Source organism: Schistocerca serialis, chromosome 6 (assembly GCF_023864345.2).
Source record: "Schistocerca serialis cubense isolate TAMUIC-IGC-003099 chromosome 6, iqSchSeri2.2, whole genome shotgun sequence".
In the NCBI taxonomy this organism is placed as follows: domain Eukaryota; kingdom Metazoa; phylum Arthropoda; class Insecta; order Orthoptera; family Acrididae; genus Schistocerca; species Schistocerca serialis.
In genome coordinates this window covers 316,398,062-316,419,635 of record NC_064643.1, presented here as the reverse complement: position 1 = coordinate 316,419,635, position 21,574 = coordinate 316,398,062, and the positions used below count along the sequence as shown (strand labels likewise).

The 21,574-nt window shown below is 40.9% G+C and overlaps 1 protein-coding gene across 5 annotated transcripts in view; it reads right to left on the bottom strand.

Annotated features, from left to right (window-relative positions):
* LOC126485133 (poly(A) polymerase type 3-like) overlaps positions 1 to 21,574 on the bottom strand; it is a 186,432-nt gene that overhangs the window by 99,835 nt on the left and 65,023 nt on the right. For all 5 annotated transcript variants that reach the window (XM_050108777.1, XM_050108780.1, XM_050108779.1 and 2 more), the window contains 2 exons: positions 14,402 to 14,613; positions 12,866 to 13,071 (listed from right to left, as the gene is read on the bottom strand). In XM_050108777.1, the coding sequence (XP_049964734.1) occupies positions 12,866 to 13,071; positions 14,402 to 14,613 (418 nt within the window). The remainder of the gene's footprint in view (positions 1 to 12,865; positions 13,072 to 14,401; positions 14,614 to 21,574) is intronic.

The window sequence follows — 21,574 nt, the reverse complement described above, 5'->3', positions numbered from 1 at the left end:
TCTTCTTGAAGTCTGAGGGTATTTCGCCTCATACATCTTGCTCAGCAGATGGTAGAGTTTTGTCAGGACTGGCTCTCCCAAGGCCTTCAGTAGTTCTAATGGAATGTTGTCTACTCCCGGGGCCTTGTTTCGACTCAGGTCTTTCAGTGCTCTGTCAAACTCTTCACGCAGCATTGTATCTCCCATTTAATCTTCATCTACATCCTCTTCCATTTCCATAATATTGTCCTCAAGCACATCACCCTTGTATAGACCCTCTATATACTCCTTCCACCTTTCTCCTTTCCCTTCTTTGCTTAGAACTGGGTTTCCATTTGAGCTCTTGATATTCATACAAGTGGCTCTCTTCTCCAAAGGTCTCTCTTTAATTTTCCTGTAGGCAGTATCTATCTTACCCCTAGTGAGATCAGCCTCTACATCCTTACATTTGTCCTCTAGCCATCCCTGCTTAGCCATTTTGCACTTCCTGTCGAAGTCATTTTTGAGACGTTTGTATTCCTTTTTGCCTGCTTCATTTACTGCATTTTTATATTTTCTCCTTTCATCAATTAAATTCAATATTTCTTCTGTTACCAAGGATTTCTACTAGCCCTCGTCTTTTTACCTACTTGATCCTCTGCTGCCTTCACTACTTCATCCCTCAGAGCTACCCATTCTTCTTCTACTGTATTTCTTTCCCACATTCCTGTCAACTGTTCCTTTATGCCCTCCCTGAAACTCTGTACAACCTCTGGTTTAGTCAGTTTATCTAGGTCCCATCTCCTTAAATTCCCACCTTTTTGCAGTTTCTTCAGTTTTAATCTGCAGTTCATAACCAATAGATTGTGGTCAGAGTCCACATCTGCCCCTGGAAATGTCTTACAATTTAAAACCTGGTTCCTAAATCTCTGTCTTACCATTATATAATCTATCTGAAACCTTCTAGTATCTCCAGGATTCTTCCATGTATACAACCTTCTTTTATGATTCTTGAGCCAAGTGTTAGCTATGATTAAGTTATGCTCTGTGCAAAATTCTACCAGACGGCTTCCTCTTTCATTTCTTACCCCCAATCCTACTATTTTTCCTTCTGTCCCTTTTCCTACTCTCGAATTCCAGTCACCCATGACTACTAAATTTTCGTCTCCCATCACTACCTGAATAATTTCTTTTATCTCATCATACATTTCTTCCATTTCTTTGTCATCTGCAGAGCTAGTTGGCATATAAACTTGTACTACTGTAGTAGGCACGGGCTTCGTGTCTATCTTAGCCACAATAATGCGTTGACTATGCTGTTTGTAGTAGCTTACCCATACTCCTATTTTTTATTCATTATTAAACCTACTCCTGTATCACCCCTATTTGATTTTGTATTTATAACCTGTATTCACCTGACCAAAAGTCTTGTTCCTCCTGCCACCGAACTTCACTAATTCACACTATATCTAACTGTAACCTATCCATTTCCCTTTTTAAATTTTCTAACCTACCTGCTCGATTAAGGGATCTGACATTCCACGCTCTGATCTGTAGAATGCCAGGTTTCTTTCTCCTGGTAACGACGTCCTCTTGAGTAGTCCCCCGTCCAGAGATCAGATGGGGGACTATTTTACCTCCGGAATATTTTACCCAAGAGGACGCCATCATCATTTAACCATACAGTAAAGCTGCATGCCCTCGGGAAAAATTACGGCTGTAGTTTCCCTTTGCTTTCAGCCGTTCGCAGTACCAGCACTGCAAGGCCGTTTTGGTTTGTGTTACAAGGCCAGATCAGTCAATCATCCAGACTGTTGCCCTGCAACTACTGAAAAGGCTGCTGCCCCTCTTCAGGAACCACATGTTTGTCTGGCCTCTCAACAGATACTCCTCCGTTGTGGTTGCACCTACGGCCATCTGTATCACTGAGGCACACAAACCTCCCCACCAACGGCAAGGTCCATGGGGAGGGGGGGCTCATAACTTACGATCTTTAAATTTCTGTGAATTACAAGTAGTTTGGAACACCAATATTGGCTGGTTTGCCTAAGACATACAAACCAATCATAATTGTAACTGGACCTTTTAAAAACATAGCTTTTACAAAAGTAGCGGACCCAGTGAGTTCAGAATCCTTCACAGAGAAAGAGGCATGTTCAAAGAGAACACAAATAAAACACACAAAAAGTCAGTATGAGGCCAAGGTATTTCAAATGCAATTAATACGATCACTTAGCTAGACAGTGCCACAATATGCAGAAAAAGACATGTAATTCAGAAGCTCATAAAGCTTTCATTGCATGTTTTACAGCTTCCTCACATTCAATAATCCAGACGTATGATTTGTGGACTCAGGTGTCTCAACACAGAGGACATATCGATCTGACTGGATGTATGATGTTCGAAGCTCAGCAATACCTACCATAATTGTTGGCAGCACATCATCACTACCTCTAGAAAATATGGCAAGTTTCAATTTGATACCAAATGGTGGCAAAAAACAGAATAATTCAGATTAAGAAGGGTATTGTGTGTACCAAAACTTGCTGTTAATCTTTTGTCACTTATTACTATGGTCAAAAACATTTGGCAAATGAATTTTAGGCGTGATGATTGCAATATATAACAGGGAGGAAACATTTGCATGTTCAGTGACATAAATAAGTTTGTATTTACTAACAGCACGTTTGCATGTTCAGTGACATAAATAAATTTGTATTTACTAACAGCACTATCCATCAACACATATACAGACACAAGCAGACATATTTATAGACCAAATATGTCTGCTTGTGTCTGTATATGTGTGGATGGATATGTATGTGTGTGTGTGCGAGTGTATACCCGTCCTTTTTTCCCCCTAAGGTAAGTCTTTCCGCTGCCGGGGTTGGAATGACTCCTTACCCTCTCCCTTAAAACCCACTTCCTTTCGTCCTTCCCTCTCCTTCCCTCTTTCCTGATGAGGCAACAGTTTGTTGCAAAAACTTGAATTTCATGTGTATGTTTGTGTCTGTTTGTGTTTTTATCGACCTGCCAGCGCTTTCGTATGGTAAGTCACATCATCTTTGTGTGTGTATATATATATATATATATATAGTGTCTTTCCGCTCCCGGGATTGGAATGACTCCTTACCCTCTCCCTTAAAACCCACGTCCTTTCGTCTTTCCCTCTCCTTCCCTCTTTCCTGATGAGGCAACAGTTAGTTGCGAAAACTTGAATATGTGAATGTTTGTGTTTGTCTGTGTGTCTATCGACCTGCCAGCACTTTCGTTCGGTAAGTCACTCATCATATATATATAAAAACAAAGATGATGTGACTTACCAAACGAAAGCGCTGGCAGGTCGATAGACACACAAACATAGACACAAAATTCAAGCTTTCGCAACAAACTGTTGCCTCATCAGGAAAGAGGGAAGGAGAGGGAAAGATGAAAGGATGTGGGTTTTAAGGGAGAGGGTAAGGAGTCATTCCAATCCTGGGAGCGGAAAGACTTACCTTAGGGGGAAAAAAGGATGGGTATACACTCGCACACATACACATATCCATCCACACATATACAGACACAAGCAGACATATTTAAAGACAAAAGAGTTTGGGCAGAGATGTCAGTCGAGGCGGAAGTGCAGAGGCAAAGAAGTTGTTGAATGACAGGTGAGGCAACTCGAAATTAGCGGAGATTGAGGCCTGGTGGGTAACGGGAAGAGAGGATATATTGAAGAGCAAGTTCCCATCTCCGGAGTTCGGATAGGTTGGTGTTAGTGGGAAGTATCCAGATAACCCAGACGGTGTAACACTTTGCCAAGATGTGCTGGCCGTGCACCAAGGCATGTTTAGCCACAGGGTGATCCTCATTACCAACAAACACTGTCTGCCTGTGTCCATTCATGCGAATGGATAGTTTGTTGCTGGTTATTCCCACATAGAATGCATCACAGTGTAGGCAGGTCAGTTGGTAAATCACGTGGGTGCTTTCACATGTGGCTCTGCCTTCGATCGTGTACACCTTCCGGGTTACAGGACTGGAGTAGGTGGTGGTGGGAGGGTGCATGGGACAGGTTTTACACCGGGGGCGGTTACAAGGATAGGAGCCAGAGGGTAGGGAAGGTGGTTTGGGGATTTCATAGGGATGAACTAACAGGTTACGTAGGTTAGGTGGATGGCGGAAAGACACTCTTGGTGGAGTGGGGAGGATTTCATTTCAGGGCATGATTTGAGGAAGTCGTATCCCTGCTGGAGAGCCACATTCAGGGTCTGGTCCAGTCCCGGAAAAGTATCCTGACACAAGTGGGGCACTTTTGTTGTTCTTCTGTGGGGGATTCTGGGTTTAAGGGGATGAGGAAGTGGCTCTGGTTATTTGCTACTGTACCAGGTCGGGAGGGAAGTTGCGGGATGCGAAAGCTGTTGTCAGGTTGTTGGTGTAATGGTTCAGGGATTCCGGACTGGAGCAGATTCGTTTGCCACGAAGACCTAGGCTGTAGGGAAGGGACCGTTTGATGTGGAATGGGTGGCAGCTGTCATAATGGAGGTACTGTTGCTTGTTGGTGGGTTTGATGTGGACCGACGTGTGAAGCTGGCCATTGGACAGGTGGAGGTCAACGTCAAGGAAAGTGGCATGGGATTTGGAGTAGGACCAGGTGAATATGATGGAAGCAAAGGAGTTGAGGCTGGAGAGGAAGTTCTGGAGTTCTTCTTCACTGTGAGTCCAGATCATGAAGATGTCATCAATAAATCTGTACCAAACTTCGGGTTGGCAGGCCTGGGTAACCAAGAAGGCTTCCTCTAAGTAACCCATGAATAGGTTGGCGTACGAGGGGGCCATCCTGGTACCCATGGCTGTTCCCTTTAGTTGTTGGTATGTCTGGCCTTCAAAAGTGAAGAAGTTGTGGGTCAGGATTAAGCTGGCTAAGGTGATGAGGAAAGAGGTTTTAGGTAGGGTGGCAGGTGATCGGCGTGAAAGGAAATGCTCCATTGCAGCGAGGCCCTGGACGTGCGGAATATTTGTGTATAAGGAAGTGGCATCAATGGTTACAAGGATGGTTTCTGGGGGTAACACATTGGGTAAGGATTCCAGGCGTTCGAGAAAGTGGTTGGTTTCTTTGATGAAGGATGGGAGACTGCATGTAATGGGTTGAAGGTGTTGATCTACGTAGGCAGAGATACGTTATGTGGGGGCTTGGTAACCAGCTACAATGGGATGGCCGGGATGATTGGGTTTGTAGATTTTAGGAAGAAGGTAGAAGGTAGAAGGTAGGGGTGCGGGGTGTCGGTGGGGTCAGGAGGTTGATGGAGTCAGGTGAAAGGTTTTGCAGGGGGCCTAAGGTTCTGAGGATTCCTTGAAGCTCCGCCTGGACATCGGGAATGGGGTTACCTTGGCGAACTTTGTATGTGGTGTTGTCTGAAAGCTGACGCAGTCCCTCAGCCACATACTCCCAACGATCAAGTGCCACGGTCGTGGAACCCTTGTCCGCCGGAAGAATGACGACGGATCGGTCAGCCTTCAGATCACGGTTAGCCTGGGCTTCAGCAGTGGTGATGTTGGGAGTAGGATTAAGGTTTTTTAAGAAGGATTGAGATGCAAGGCTGGAAGTCAGAAATTCCTGGAAGGTTTGGAGAGGGTGATTTTGAGGAAGATGAGGTGGGTCCCGCTGCGACGGAGGACGGAACTGTTCCAGGCAGGGTTCAATTTGGATGGTGTCTTGGGGAGTTGGATCATTAGGAGTAGGATTAGGATCATTTTTCTTCGTGGCAAAGTGATATTTCCAGCAGAGAGTACGAGTGTAGGACAGTAAATCTTTGACGAGGGCTGTTTGGTTGAATCTGGGAGTGGGGCTGAAGGTGAAGCCTTTGGATAGGACCGAGGTTTCGGATTGGGAGAGAGGTTTGGAGGAAAGGTTAACTACTGAATTAGGGTGTTGTGGTTCCAGATTGTGTTGATTGGAATTTTGAGATTTTGGAGGGAGTGGAGCTGGAAGTGGGAGATTGAGTAGATGGGAGAGACTGGGTTTGTGTGCAATGAGAGGAGGTTGAGGTTTGCTGGAAAGGTTGTTCACAACTCTGAATGTGGCTCTCCAGCAGGGATATGACTTCGTCAAATCCTGCCCTGAAATGAGATCCATCCTTCATGAAATCCTCCCCACTCCACCAAGAGTGTCTTTCCGCCGTCCACCTAACCTACGTAACCTGTTAGTTCATCCCTATGAAATCCCCAAACCACCTTCCCTACCCTCTGGCTCCTATCCTTGTAACCGCCCCCCGGTGTAAAACCTGTCCCATGCACCCTCCCACCACCACCTACTCCAGTCCTGTAACCCGGAAGGTGTACACGATCAAAGGCAGAGCCACGTGTGAAAGCACCCACGTGATTTACCAACTGACCTGCCTACACTGTGATGCATTCTATGTGGGAATGACCAGCAACAAACTATCCATTCGCATGAATGGACACAGGCAGACTGTGTTTGTTGGTAATGAGGATCACCCTGTGGCTAAACATGCCTTGGTGCACGGCCAGCACATCTCGGCACAGTGTTACACCATCCGGGTTATCTGGATACTTCCCACTAACACCAACCTATCCGAACTCCGGAGATGGGAACTTGCTCTTCAATATATCCTCTCTTCCCGTTACCCACCAGGCCTCAATCTCCGCTAATTTCAAGTTGCCGCCACTCATACCTCACCTGTCATTCAACATCATCTTTGCCTCTGCACTTCCACCTCGACTGACATCTCTGCCCAAACTCTTTGTCTTTAAATATGTCTGCTTGTGTCTGTATATGTGTGGATGGATATGTGTGTGTGTGTGTGTGTGCGAGTGTATACCCGTCCTTTTTTCCCCCTAAGGTAAGTCTTTCCGCTCCCGGGATTGGAATGACTCCTTACCCTCTCCCTTAAAACCCACTTCCTTTCGTCTTTCCTCTCCTTCCCTCTTTCCTGATGAGGCGACAGTTTGTTGCGAAAGCTTGAATTTTGTGTGTATGTAGGTGTCTGTCTGTGTTTCTATCGACCTGCCAGCGCTTTCGGTAAGTCACATTATCTTTGTTTTTATATATATATATATATATATATATATATATATATATATATATACACACACACCTAATAGAGGGAAACATTCCACGTGGGAAAAATTATATATAAAAACACAGATGAGGTGACTTACCGAACGAAAGCGCTGGCAGGTCGATAGACACACAAACAAACACAAACATACACACAAAATTCAAGCTTTTGCAACAAACTGTTGCCTCATCAGGAAAGAGAGAAGGCGAGGGAAAGACGAAAGGATGTGGGTTTTAAGGGAGAGGGTAAGGAGTCATTCCAATCCCGGGAGCGGAAAGACTTACCTTAGGGGGAAAAAGGGACGGGTATACACTCGCACACACACACATATCCATCCACACATATACAGACACAAGCAGACATATTTAAAGACAAAGAGTTTCAACATAACAAAGATGATGTGACTTACCAAATGAAAGTGCTGGCAGGTCGACAGACACACAAACAAACACAAACATACACACAAAATTCAAGCTTTCGCAACAAACTGTTGCCTCATCAGGAAAGAGGGAAGGATAGGGAAAGACGAAAGGATGTGGGTTTTTAGATATATTTTTCCTACGTGGAATGATTCCCTCTATTATAACCATATATATATATATATATATATATATATATATATATATATATATATATATATATATATATATGTGTGTGTGTGTGTGTGTGTGTGTGTGTGTGTGTGTGAAATGATTGTGTCGCATTAATGGCCAGGAGGCCCCGTCTGAGGAAGTCTGACTGCTGACTGCAAGTCGTATTTCGGGTGGTTGCACATTGGAGGACTTGCGTGCTGGTGATGATGACAACACAACACCCAGTCCATGAGCGGAGAAGATCTCCAACCTGGCTGGGAACTAAACCCAGACCCGCTGCATGGTAGGCAAACACGTTACCACTCAGCTAAGCAGGAGGATTCAATTCCCGTAAATTACATGCCAGTAGTTTGTGGGCACAGACTTGGTGTGTGATAGCTTCCCAGATGTGTACCATCGGGTAGCGAAGACTACAAAGTGAGTTCATATCATGCTCTTCAAACCACAATAGCATTATTCTAATATGGCAGTGATGTCACCTCTGTCAGTGAAGACAGCAGGAAGGGATGCAGGTGATATGCAGTTATGATCATACAGTTGACAGCTACCATGGTGCCTTTGGTGACTATCATAACTCCAATGGAGTCCAGCTCCATGTCACTTGGAGCTTAACACTCCTGCAACCACGGCAGCGTGCATCTTTTGAGCAGCTGTTTACCAGAATGATGGTGTATCCCGAGATGACCACTGACATGGTGTAAAAAGAAATGTGATTCATCTGACCAAGTGACATGTTTCCCTTGATTGAGTGTTCAGTCTTGAAGATTGTGTACCCACTGCTATAGTAACTTACCATGCTCTTTTGTCCACATGGGAACACACAGAGGTTGCCTGCTGCAGAGACCCATGTCCAAAAATGTGCACTGAACAGTGTGCTCTGAAAACACTTATGCCTGCACCGTCGCTGTACTCTCTACTCACAAGGATCCCTCATTATCTCTGCTTTTCTTACACAGTGAACCTCACTTTTACACTTTGTGAGACACTTGAAAAAAATGGTGTAAAATGCAAGAAAACATAAAATGTGGGAAATAATGTTTAAAGAAGTAAAAGTTATGTATAGTATCTTTCTTTGCATTTTTGCACTTTATGTATGATATATGTATGTAATAGGGATCAAAATACTTGTCAAGAGGCTTGTTTATTATTTAATAACAGTTTGTTATCTAATAAAAACCACCAATGTAACTGAAACTACCTACTGTCTGGGAAGTAGAAACATTTAACTCAATTTCATACATCATAATCAATGTTTCTGGAAAGTCTGCAACTATCATTCATTACATAAATAACAAAACACTGCACCAGTTACATATTTTTTCACACTTAGCATGACACCTTTTGAGAATTTGTTCTTGTTGTCAAGTGCAAATACACTCCTGGAAATTGAAATAAGAACACCGTGAATTCATTGTCCCAGGAAGGGGAAACTTTATTGACACATTCCTGGGGTCAGATACATCACATGATCACACTGACAGAACCACAGGCACATAGACACAGGCAACAGAGCATGCACAATGTCGGCACTAGTACAGTGTATATCCACCTTTCGCAGCAATGCAGGCTGCTATTCTCCCATGGAGACGATCGTAGAGATGCTGGATGTAGTCCTGTGGAACGGCTTGCCATGCCATTTCCACCTGGCGCCTCAGTTGGACCAGCGTTCGTGCTGGACGTGCAGACCACGTGAGACAACGCTTCATCCAGTCCCAAACATGCTCAATGGGGGACAGATCCGGAGATCTTGCTGGCCAGGGTAGTTGACTTACACCTTCTAGAGCACGTTGGGTGGCACGGGATACATGCGAACGTGCATTGTCCTGTTGGAACAGCAAGTTCCCTTGCCGGTCTAGGAATGGAAGAACGATGGGTTTGATGACGGTTTGGATGTACCGTGCACTATTCAGTGTCCCCTCGACGATCACCAGTGGTGTACGGCCAGTGTAGGAGATCGCTCCCCACACCATGATGCCGGGTGTTGGCCCTGTGTGCCTCGGTCGTATGCAGTCCTGATTGTGGCGCTCACCTGCACGGCGCCAAACACGCATACGACCATCATTGGCACCAAGGCAGAAGCGACTCTCATCGCTGAAGACGACACGTCTCCATTCGTCCCTCCATTCACGCCTGTCGCGACACCACTGGAGGCGGGCTGCACGATGTTGGGGCGTGAGCGGAAGACGGCCTAACGGTGTGCGGGACCGTAGCTCAGCTTCATGGAGACGGTTGCGAATGGTCCTCGCCGATACCCCAGGAGCAACAGTGTCCCTAATTTGCTGGGAAGTGGCGGTGCGGTCCCCTACGGCACTGCGTAGGATCCTACGGTCTTGGCGTGCATCCGTGCGTCGCTGCGGTCCGGTCCCAGGTCGACGGGCACGTGCACCTTCCGCCGACCACTGGCGACAACATCGATGTACTGTGGAGACCTCACGCCCCACGTGTTGAGCAATTCGGCGGTACGTCCACCCGGCCTCCCGCATGTCCACTATACGCCCTCGCTCAAAGTCCGTCAACTGCACATACGGTTCACGTCCACGCTGTCGCGGCATGCTACCAGTGTTAAAGACTGCGATGGAGCTCCGTATGCCACAGCAAACTGGCTGACACTGACGGCGGCGGTGCGCAAATGCTGCGCAGCTAGCGCCATTCGACGGCCAACACCGCGGTTCCTGGTGTGTCCGCTGTGCCGTGCGTGTGATCATTGCTTGTACAGCCCTCTCGCAGTGTCCGGAGCAAGTATGGTGGGTCTGACACACCGGTGTCAATGTGTTCCTTTTTTCCATTTCCAGGAGTGTATTCACATAAGTATTTCACGTGGTGTTTGCATATGTGTTGTTCTGCGTCTCTTGCACCGTAATCATCTTTTTGAAGTTATCAGGTACTGTGCCTGTAAATATTTGCACTTCACAACGAGAATCAATTCTTGAAACACATCTTGCTAAGCATTAAAAAATATGAACCTAGTGCTGTGTTTCAAACAAAAATATTTGAACAAAGCAAAGCGAGCAAAGGTGTCAACTAGCTCTACATGTAGTCAAACTAACAAAAACACACTAAATATGGTTTCAATAACACAAAGTTTTCAAGACGACAGCAACAATCTTGAAGCTGCGCATGCGCAGTACAGAAATTTTTGACATAGTTGTGTTTTGTCATAATACCTTTATTCAAACAAACCACGTCAGCCACCATGCCGAGCGGCACTTGGCAGTGGTAGGAGATAAAGCATGAATTGTTTTGACTTTTATCCGTTTCCCAGTTCAGATCTGCTGAGTAGAGGGTCCTGGTGTCAAGAAGCTTAAGGGGAGCCGGAGGTGGTCGAATCCAAAAAATTACAATTTTTTTTTTTTTGCTACCGAAAATTAATTGGAACATTTCTCTTTAATGTAAACTTTGAATTATTGTTCTACTCGCCCTGGAAGTGGAGTTATTACCATTTTCCCCCACTCCTGCAGAGGAAATGGGCGGCCGCTGAATGCATCTAACACCCTCTCGTGACTTCCTGGCGAACTGCTTGGGATTTTCTCGGCCTGTTACGCATACAGCACCTTATGTTACACATACAGCGAGTGTGCAAGGGTTGGCTACATTGTTTTCTGTGACAAATGAAGCGCTAAGAGCGCGGAATATCGTCTCTTTGCTGTTTACCGTTTCGAATTAGTTCAGTGTTGCGCCTGTTGTTGGTAGTATTATACTTCTTGTGTAAAGCGTTGTTCTGGTTACGATGCCACGTTTTAGTAACCGTGTATACAAGAAGACGAAGAACGTAGGGAAAAGAAAATTAACACTAATATCAAGTTGCGATACTACAATTACTGAAACAGTGCGTTCTTCTGCTAAGCAACACATGGCCGGCCATAGCCCTGTGACATCTTCTAGCAAGAAGCTGACTGGTGGAAGTGAGAGATTTCGTGAATATGTTAGTGACAGTGATGATATTTTTCATGACTTAGCACAGCCAGAATTGTTACACAAATGTCTACACGGAAAGACGCAGAATCCTAATGAGAGCGTAAACAATTTGATTTGGAAAGTGATTCCTAAAAGGGTGTTTGTAAGCATAAAAACACTGCACTTTGGCATTTATGATGCAATAGCAACCTACAACCAAGGGAACAGTGTGAAGTGTGAAGTTCTGAAGGCATTAGGATTTACAGCTGGGGTGAACACTGTACGAGTACTAAGAAATATTGACAGAGAAAGGATAAGAGGAGCAGAAAGAAGAGAGAGTCATATGAAGTATGATGGAACAACAGACCGGAAAAGAAGACAGAAGAGGAAGCTTTTGGAGGATGAAGAAGAAGACCCTGATAATCCATCCTATAGTGCAGGAATGTATTGAGAAACTTTGATAGCCATTTCTCGTAAATTAGAATTTTTCGAATATAAGGAACATTTTCTCAAAATCCACTCAAGCTAGAGAGATGAAATTTTTATACAACACTCCTAGTGGTCAAACTTACATTGTAATACAGCCATTTGGCAATATGTTCAGTAGTTTCATTTCAGTTTAATTATAAAGCAATTATTTGTAAAAAAAATTTGGGTCATTAATAAAAAAAAATAATTGGAAGGTAACTAGAAAAGATACTCCAAAATCCCTCTGTCATAACTGCAATACTAAACCACTCTATATGTAAAAAAAAATTCAAATTTTTCTATTTGGTAGTTTATTCATGAATGTTCCTCAAACTTAGTGATTTTAACATGGGCAGCATAGGCACCTCCAGCTCCCCTTAACCACGTAACATTTGTAAACATTATTTGACAATCAACGTCCATTTACTTTAGTTCTTTACTCCATGAATATTTTTTCATGTGTAAATTGTGGGAAAATAATAGATACGTTAACATCAAACTGGGTGTGAATTAACACAGGTGATGAATGACAAAAAATTTCATAAACATCAGGAAAATGTTAGTTCCGGAAACATGAGAGTGGGGTTATGCAGTATATTTTCCTCACCGCACAACATGCCTGCATCACCATCAGATGGCATTTAATCTCACAGTGGGAGGGGGGTCATAATGTTTTGCCTAATCAGTGTACTCTGTAAAAGCAGTAAGATTATTTCTACAAGCCCAAAAAAAGAAAGACTTTTAACTTCTCTAGTAAAATAATATTTTGATCAGATGTATTTCCAAAATCTTAAACACACAGAAGTGAGTTTAAACTTCCACTAGCAGTGCATTACTGGAATAGAAATATTTCAATAAATATATAAGCTGTATGTATAATATTCTTACTTGTATTTGGAGAAAAAATTAGGAGGCTCGAATAATTTGTTCCAAGTGCATTTTCCAACCATTATGTCTTCCGTTATTGCTAGGCCCTGCTTAAATTCTTCTTGCATTATTGTTCTGGTTGATATAGATACATTGAAAGTAGAATTTTGTTGTGGATATGCTGGGGTGATAATAGGCATCAAATGATATCTATCTGCAGCATTTATCTGAAAAATAATTTATAAGATACATAAAATATCACATACGAACAAAATATTTTGTTCAATAATGGTATTGAAGGCAAGAAGAATAAGTACTTCCACTAGAAACAAAAACTCACAGTGCAGATACAATAATCTTAAGTTTGGACAATCAAACAATAGAAAATTCAGGATGGAATGTAAGAATATTATGCAACTCACCCACACATGATCACAGTCTGTGGCAGCTGAAGCCACAGACTGGTTCATGTGTGCGTCCTCTATTTTTGACAAAGGCCTCATTGGCCAAAAGCTTATTTTGTGACAGTCTTTTTGTTGTACCTTTCTGCCACCCAGCACCTCCGCCACATGGTGAATAGCAACTATCCTTTTCCATAATATGGTTAAGTTTGCACAATGTCACTCATCTTTGTCACATGGTCAGGAGAGTAATTAACAGATATCTGCTGGTTTCTAAACACCGACCAAACAGATCTTTCTGAAAGTATATATCCTGAGAATTGGACAACATGAAGACGAAATTTAAAAAGCAAGACAACCCTAGAAGAAGAAGTATCTGAAATGCAATGTAGTGGGGGATGTTACTATACAAGGAGTGAAATCAAAATAGCAACAGTGCTGAGTTAAACTTGCCAATGCATGCAGTGAAAATGAGCAGCTCGCTGGCAGGAGAAAAAGGCAAATGAACATTTTGTAAGGCACACAAAACAATGAGATAGCAAAAGATATGGGAAAACATAGCAAAAGACAAAACCAGCAGAAAACTTAATGACTTTAAGACTAAATGAATTTTCTTTCGATATCTCATTACATTAGTAGATTTTTAATGCCAAGTCTAACGATGGCAGTTCATGCTGTGGAAATTTCTGTGTGTGATAAGGTACAATCAGAATTATGGAGATGACAACAAGACATAAACCAGAAATATATCCAATACTAAGGAATATTAGTACACTCACTGCACAATAAAATGGGATAGAAGAAATGTAGAAAAGCACTGAACAATATAATTACTTCACACACATTTTTCTCAATTATTTGCCCAGTTATCATCAGTCTTTTCAACTAAATGTCCTCCTCAATCCAATTCTACTTTCCCTCTCTTTAAAGAAATAACAATATGTTCCCACTAATAAGGCTTAAATTTTCTTTCCATTCAAAGTATATCTCCTCCTTTTTACTTCACATCAGCTTAAAGTGAGAATTTCAAGTTTACTATTCTAGAATCTACAAAGGTATACAGCAGCATAAAATACATTTTCAAGACAACTGTACAACAAACCATGACCTAATCTTTTTTTTTGTACAATAATTTTATAATGAATCTTTAGCTTACCCTTGGATCCCACACAGGGAATCCCAAGTTAACAGTGTCCGGTGGTTTCAGCAAGACAGGTTGGGGCCACTTCCACTGAGAAAAAACGAGGAAGAACTTGTGCACCAAGGTCGCAGCGACGGCATTTGGATACAGCTGGCAAGTTCGTGCAACTAACATTGCCCATGAGACACCTCCAAGATATCCCAGTGCATTGCTGTAAATCCCATGCTCTGGATACAAGCAATTACATGAATAGTCATTTCATAACCAATTGCAATACATGGCAATGAATTTATGCAGTAAACAAACATATTGGACAAATATGGTACAAATAACAGCTTCCCTAAATGCTGGTGCAAAACTAGTGTCTTGTAAGACTAAAAAATAACAATATCAAAACATTTTTTGAGAAGTATGCAGTCCACAAAATAATTAGCACTTAATAAAGTTTCAACTTAATTCAGACTTTTTTCGTCCTGCATACAAGAAATTACAGAAAAAGTTTCATAAGACCAAGCAACTAAAACAATTATAACAGAAACAATTTGTTCTGGCAGCATGAAATACAGCAAATATAAACAGCTCTGAGTTAGTAAGCTCATTCATAACCCAAATAAGAAACTGTAAAGATAGTGAACACACACACACTGTAATTGTGTTGTAACAGAATTGCTACCAGCAGGTAGTAACATGTCTTAATGCATCAGTGTTAACATTATAAAACATTCACACTTTTTCGTCACATTAGAAGTGGCTAGCAAAAATACATGCAAAACACATAAATACTATAAAAACAAATGAAGAAACAAAACCATGTTTTAATTAATGAATGAATGTCAGAGGCTACATTATGAAAAAAAGATGCATAGGTAATTTAATTGTTTAAATTTAAATGAACAAATTCATATAATTTTATGAGGTTACCAGACAATTTTCAGTTTTGCCAAGTCAGATGGTGCATACTATCCAAAGCATTTCATTAATGGAAAAAACTGACAGTTGTGATATACAGGATGTTTCGAAAAGAATGCCCCGATTTCAAACTTCTATATTTACTGACAAAAACGTATTACAATCTTGGAATAGACTGCAAAATACTCAAAATTATTTTTAACGTTTTGGCTATGCTATTACAAATGCTGTATGTGTCCACCAGCATCAGCACGAACAACATCCAAATGATAGCTAAATTCGTCATAAACCTGACACTCTGTATTTGGTTTTATACATCAGTTACGGCAGTTGTTAATCTGTTCTTCACTACTTCTACGCCATGAGGTAAAGGGGAGGGTAGATGAACACACTTTTCTTCACATCCCCACAATAAAAAAAATCAGATGGGGTCATGTCTGGCAATCTTTGAGACAAAGAATGCAGGACAGTGTCTCTGGGTCCTGTGCACACTATTCAGTGTTGAGGTAGAATGTTATTGAGAAACTGACATACACCGTTGTGCCAGTGTGGTGGAGCTCCATCCTGTTGAAAAATGAAATCAATGGAGTTCTGAAGTTGTAGAAAAAGCCAATTCTGCAACATTTCAAGATGGCTCACTAAAGTCACTGTGTTTTCCCTTGTGAGGTCGATCTGGGCTCTAACTTTTGCATAATCACCCTGTGTCTTCAAATTGGCGATACAACAATGAATGCTTTCGGGTGCAGGCAGATCTATGCCAAAACTCTGACGAAAAGCTCACTCGACTGAAATCAGAGACTCACTCTTTGCAAACTGCAGCATACAAAATGCCTTTTCTTGAGTGAACACCATCTTACTTCTGACTGATTGCAAACTGAGAAGGCACACTGACTGACATCTAATAGTGATTTTTTGAAACTCTAGGCCACACTTATTCAAATGACATACATTTCCTTGCTGACATATCCCGTGTTTCATAATTATTACTGTCCAAAATCAGGTAATTCTTTTTGAAACATCCTGCACAATTTGGTGACCATAAAGGCTCTGTATTAAGGAGCTTAAGGCAAAACACTGAATAGTTATTATTAACATTTTTCTTTCTCTGTTTTTCAAAGCTGCAAGACCTAAGCAGTCACGGCAATGTTTAAATGCTGCCTGTTTCTTATAACTGCAGTGAACTTAAGAGATTAATGAAATCTGCATTATGTCAGTGTTAAGCTCATACGTTGTACATTTCAATGCTTTTAAAGGCAATATGAATGTTAGTGATTCTCTAGAAATAATACTCTCCATGATAAACAACTACACATGCGCAACAAACTGTTTTCAAGATGGTCCTCTCCTTTATTACACTGAGCTAGAAATATAGGCACCATGTGGTTCATTCTCCAAGTACATCATAACAGAGCTCCTACCTTTGATCATTGCTCAGAAGTGAAAATTACAGATAAAGAAATAAATGACCAAGGAATTGAAAAAAAAAAAAGAAAGAAAAACTGAAGACATCACTGGCACTGACAGGATACCGGTTACATTTTAAATTGCCCTAAATGAAATTCATCTTTTGGGTTTGCAGCTCGTCTTTCTTTCCACGTTTGCAGTTAAATTACAGGATATAGGTTCTCCCTCTATATGATTTTGCAGGACCATCCATATGATGTCCTGCACTGATAGCTTGTCATCTGCAAACCAAATGATGTAAATGTAGATTTCATAGGCAAGTTAACAAATCCCTAGATTTTTTAAAAACATTATTTTGGGGTGGCAAAATGTTTTGTGTATATGTTTGTTATTATGCACGTATTTTTGTGACTGAGCTTTCTTCTTATGCGGTCTGAGGGCACAGGACACACATATTAACGTACTTTGCACGATTTTGTTTTTTATAAATGCAGTTTCGCTTCACAAAATTCAGTGAGTACTATGTTGTGTTTCCTAACGTTGTTGGCGTTCATTTGTTCCCAAGATAGTTTGGTGCCGTGCTGCTTGTGATTTCATATATTTTTGATCTATTGAATTTATCTGTGGGTGTCTTATGTTCTGAGTTTTTTCTGTGTCATGTTGTCTGTCCCGTATCCTATTTGAAGTCCTGTTTCTTTAACATTTTGTCTGCTCTGTGGACAATTTTGTTATTGTAGGTGTGTGCCATTTTGTTTTGTGTGTGCATTGTTGCCATTGTTGTCTCTTGCATGTGGTCTTTGACTTGGTCTGTGTTTTGTAAGTTTTTGTGTTTGTGTTGTGCATTTGTTCCTTTTCTGTTTAGAAATTTGTTGGCTTAATTGCTCTATCATGTGGAGCTGGCACTCGGGCAGATTGGGTGAATCGACTGATTCCTTACATAAAATATTTTTGGGCTGAAATTAACACTCAGCTAATGGCACCATTTGTATGTGTGCCATTAGGATTTAACGTGCAAAAACAGTCACCCTTGTTCAGATTTTACATGCAAAAACAGTCACCCTTAATTCTGTTTATTGTGTTTAGCTCCTGAGTGTAACTCTGTTTGCTTACTAGTGTTCTGTTGAGTCTGTGGAGCATGAATCTGAAGCTTGCTTGCTTGCTTGTGTGCCACTGGGTGGTTCAACAGATTGTGAATGGTGATACTCAACAGACAACACGCTAAATTTTCTGGACCACACAATACAAAAAATGAACAACCACCATGACTTCAGAATATTCTTCACTACAATGGCCGCAGTTCATTTCAGAATTTTGGTGTGGCTGCAGTCCATTTCAGGAGTTTGGTCCCAGGGCTCACTTGTACCAACACTGTGTTCAATGTACCAAGCAGTAAGTCAAAATATGACTTCATATTAATTTGCTACATCCTGCTAGTAGTTCGTGTGTGTGTGTGTGTGTGTGTGTGTGTGTGTGTGTGTGTGTGTGTGCGTGCGTGCGTGCGCGTGCATTTGGTGTCTGGAGGGAGGAACGCGCTTTAATTGGCTGCCAACTGCATCAGCGTGGGCCGGCTGCTGGACGCTGCTTGTGGTAGGTGAGCACACAGCATGGTCTCCGCTGTGCTGTCAACTTGCAAATATATATGCACAGAGCAGTGATGACTGATTCTCTTTGCATTCTTAGTTGTACTGCTCACATTACATGTGGATTCATGAGATGCTATTTCAATTACTGTTCAGAGGTTTATGAATAAAGCCGTATTTGTGTTAACTTGATTAGTTTTGTGTATCACCTGGTTACTACATAATTACATTCATTATGAATACATAGTTGACAAACAGTAACAGCATCATCAGTCATCAGCAATGCTTTTCCAGTGATGCCTACGTAACTTTGCTAGGCAATTACAAAAATACATGTATTGTTGTTCACATGACCTATCTCAATGTTAACTCACCCTTAACTGCCTGTCGCTGTGCGTCTCAAAAATCTACTTATTGAAAGCCCTCTTCCCATCAGTTTAAGGGAAATGACATCACAAAAACGAAGTATAATATGTACTTTACAGCACAATTAAGCTGCCTGATAGGGGGCACTATTCTAATTTACATTAGTTTTCACACAAAAAAACTGTTCTTTGTACATTAATGTAGTAGCAACAAGAATTTAGTCATCTACTCCTTCCATAAATCATTCTGCCACATAAGCAAAATGAAAAAATTGGAATTTCTACAAAATTTAAAACTAGTTTATAATAGTGTGCAAAATGACTCATGTTTAAGGAAATTTTGTGTCTTTTTTTTTTTTTTTTGTTCAGCCTCGAAAAGTGGCCACTTGTATAGCCATTTGAACAGCTGTCTTACTGTAGACATGTTACAAAATATTAAGCAATGTTTGAATGACAACTGGAGCTGGCACTCGGGCAGATTGGGTGAATCAACTGACTCCTTACATAAAATATTTTTGGGCTGGAATTAACACTCAGTTAATGGCACCATTTGTATGTGTGCCATTAGGATTTTATGTGCAAAAACAGCCACCCTTGCTCAGATTTTACATGCAAAAACAGTCACTCTTAATTAACTCCGGACTTGGAGCAAGACTGATTGTTCAAATTGGGTCCATCGGTTTATTGGAACTTAGTTTAACCATTTGAAAAAAAAGTTTCTTCATTAGGATTTTAGGGGCAAAAAACATGTTTATCTGTTTTAAAGTGAATCAAATAAATGAAAAATGCATTCTTAAATCAAGTTAAAAACTCGCTTTCAAAAATCTAGCTTCATTTGAATTTAAAGTGCATAAAAAATATATCTGGGAGTTCTTTTTGTGTGCCACTTGTTCCAAAGCCTTTGTAAAATGGTAGACAATTATATCTAATTAATGGTCATGTTGTTGTTTTGTGAAAGCTATACATGTTGTTGCATTAGCAACATGGTTCAAAAGTCAAAAAAGATGTGTTGATTTGAATATCTATGAAGCTGTCAGGTAAGTCAAAAAGTGAGTCCTTTTTTTACATCCCTAACCTTGCCCAGGACACAGTCACCTTTTTATGCTATGACAGGAGTACTTTTCATTCTGGTTTAAAATCATGATTAATATTTAATTAATGTTAATTCACCTGATGGACTTGGGTTGCAGTAATGCGTGTAAAATCTGATCATTTGTTCTCCAGCATTGATTGAATGGCCACTACTAATGGAAAATGGTCCATTTAACTGATTTTCATGTTATCATTGATATTTAGCACAATTTTAAAATTAGCCAGAACAATAGGTCATCTGTGAAACCCATTATCCTGTCATTATCATTAGCTGTTATAGATTCTCAATTTATGATAGCAAAATATGAGCTGAAGAATTTAATTGGTTTCAACATTCAAAATGTGAACAACTTACATGAATCATAAAATACTATTTCAGAAGTATTACATAGCATCTACAGAATTAGCAATGTTCTGTTGCTTTTAACATGTTTTATTAAAAAAAATAAAAAAACAGAATTTATTTAATATTAATTTAAGTTAGGTATCCACTGTTTAGCCCTACAATAAACATTTGAACTATGATATCGTCTTTCAAACATTAGAATGCATGAGTACATCCCATCACACCTTCCTTCAGGAGGCATGAGTAAACTGAATGCAAAGGCTAGCAATATCTGCTTACATGAATTCAAGTGAGTATGCTTGGAAACAATTGAAACTATTAGTGCACTATAAGAATCCTCCTCACACTGGAGTGATCAGACTCAGAAGGCCTGAGCACCAGTGTCTCAGCCACTTTGTGGGCAATATGGTGTGAAATATCCAGAAATATCACAATTCACAGGGTGAGCAATATATTACTACATGTTACCCAGAAGTAGATTTTGATTTCGTCAATGTGCACTTTTACACAGACTGCCTTTGTTTTCTTCTTCTTTCATATTTACTTCACAGAAAAGTTATTTTGTTGGTTACACAGGGCTTATTCTTTCATTCTCTGCTCCCAGTCAATTAAGCCCACACACCTTCACAATTATGTAGTAGTTGCAAAATTTTTTTCAGCAGTTTATATAAAATATGTAAGAAAATTTGCTCTCCTTCTCACAATAGTCTATTGTCATTAGCTCGCAGAAACGAAGGAGCATCTCACACAATTGGAAAATGTGCAAAAAATTTCAGGCTTTAAGAAATGTCACAGATCAAATACTCTGAACTGGAGACCTATGTCGATTGTATCAATTTATAGAAGGATTTTGGAAATTGTTTTGTGCTTGCATATCACATCTTATTTGGAGACTGAAAGGGGAGGGCACTTAGGGAATTTAAGGTACAGGTATGTACTGAGATTGTAGCCTTCTTGACAAACAGAACATTTTTCAGTCAAAAGCATAATATGCAACCAGTACAGCTTTAAGTCTGATACCTCTGTTACTGTTCTCAATTTATTAATGATGTGCCCAACTAGGTCAGACATAACAGTGGAATCTTGTTAGTATGTCACTCATTTCCGTGTTGTCCCTGCTTTGAATATTCCAACTAATGGTACTGTGGTTCATGCTAAAGCAATATATTTGGCACAAAAGTTGGAACTCACATATTTCAAAGCCTCTAATGGTTAGATTGAAAAATTCAAAGACTGACATTGTTTATTGTACAAATGTGTTTGAGGTGAGGCTGGAAGCGTAAACACTGACACTGTTAAATTGTGGAAAAATACTCTACCATCAATCGTAAAAAGGTAAAGTAAAAATGATGTTTTTAAAACAGATAAAATGGGCTTATTTTTTCACCTTCCGCTTGACTTAGCATAATGGTTAAGGCATAGTCCTTACATGCAGAAGGCTGTGGGTTCGAATCTCGTCAGGTGCTTTAGGCCTATATCATTGACGTCAAAA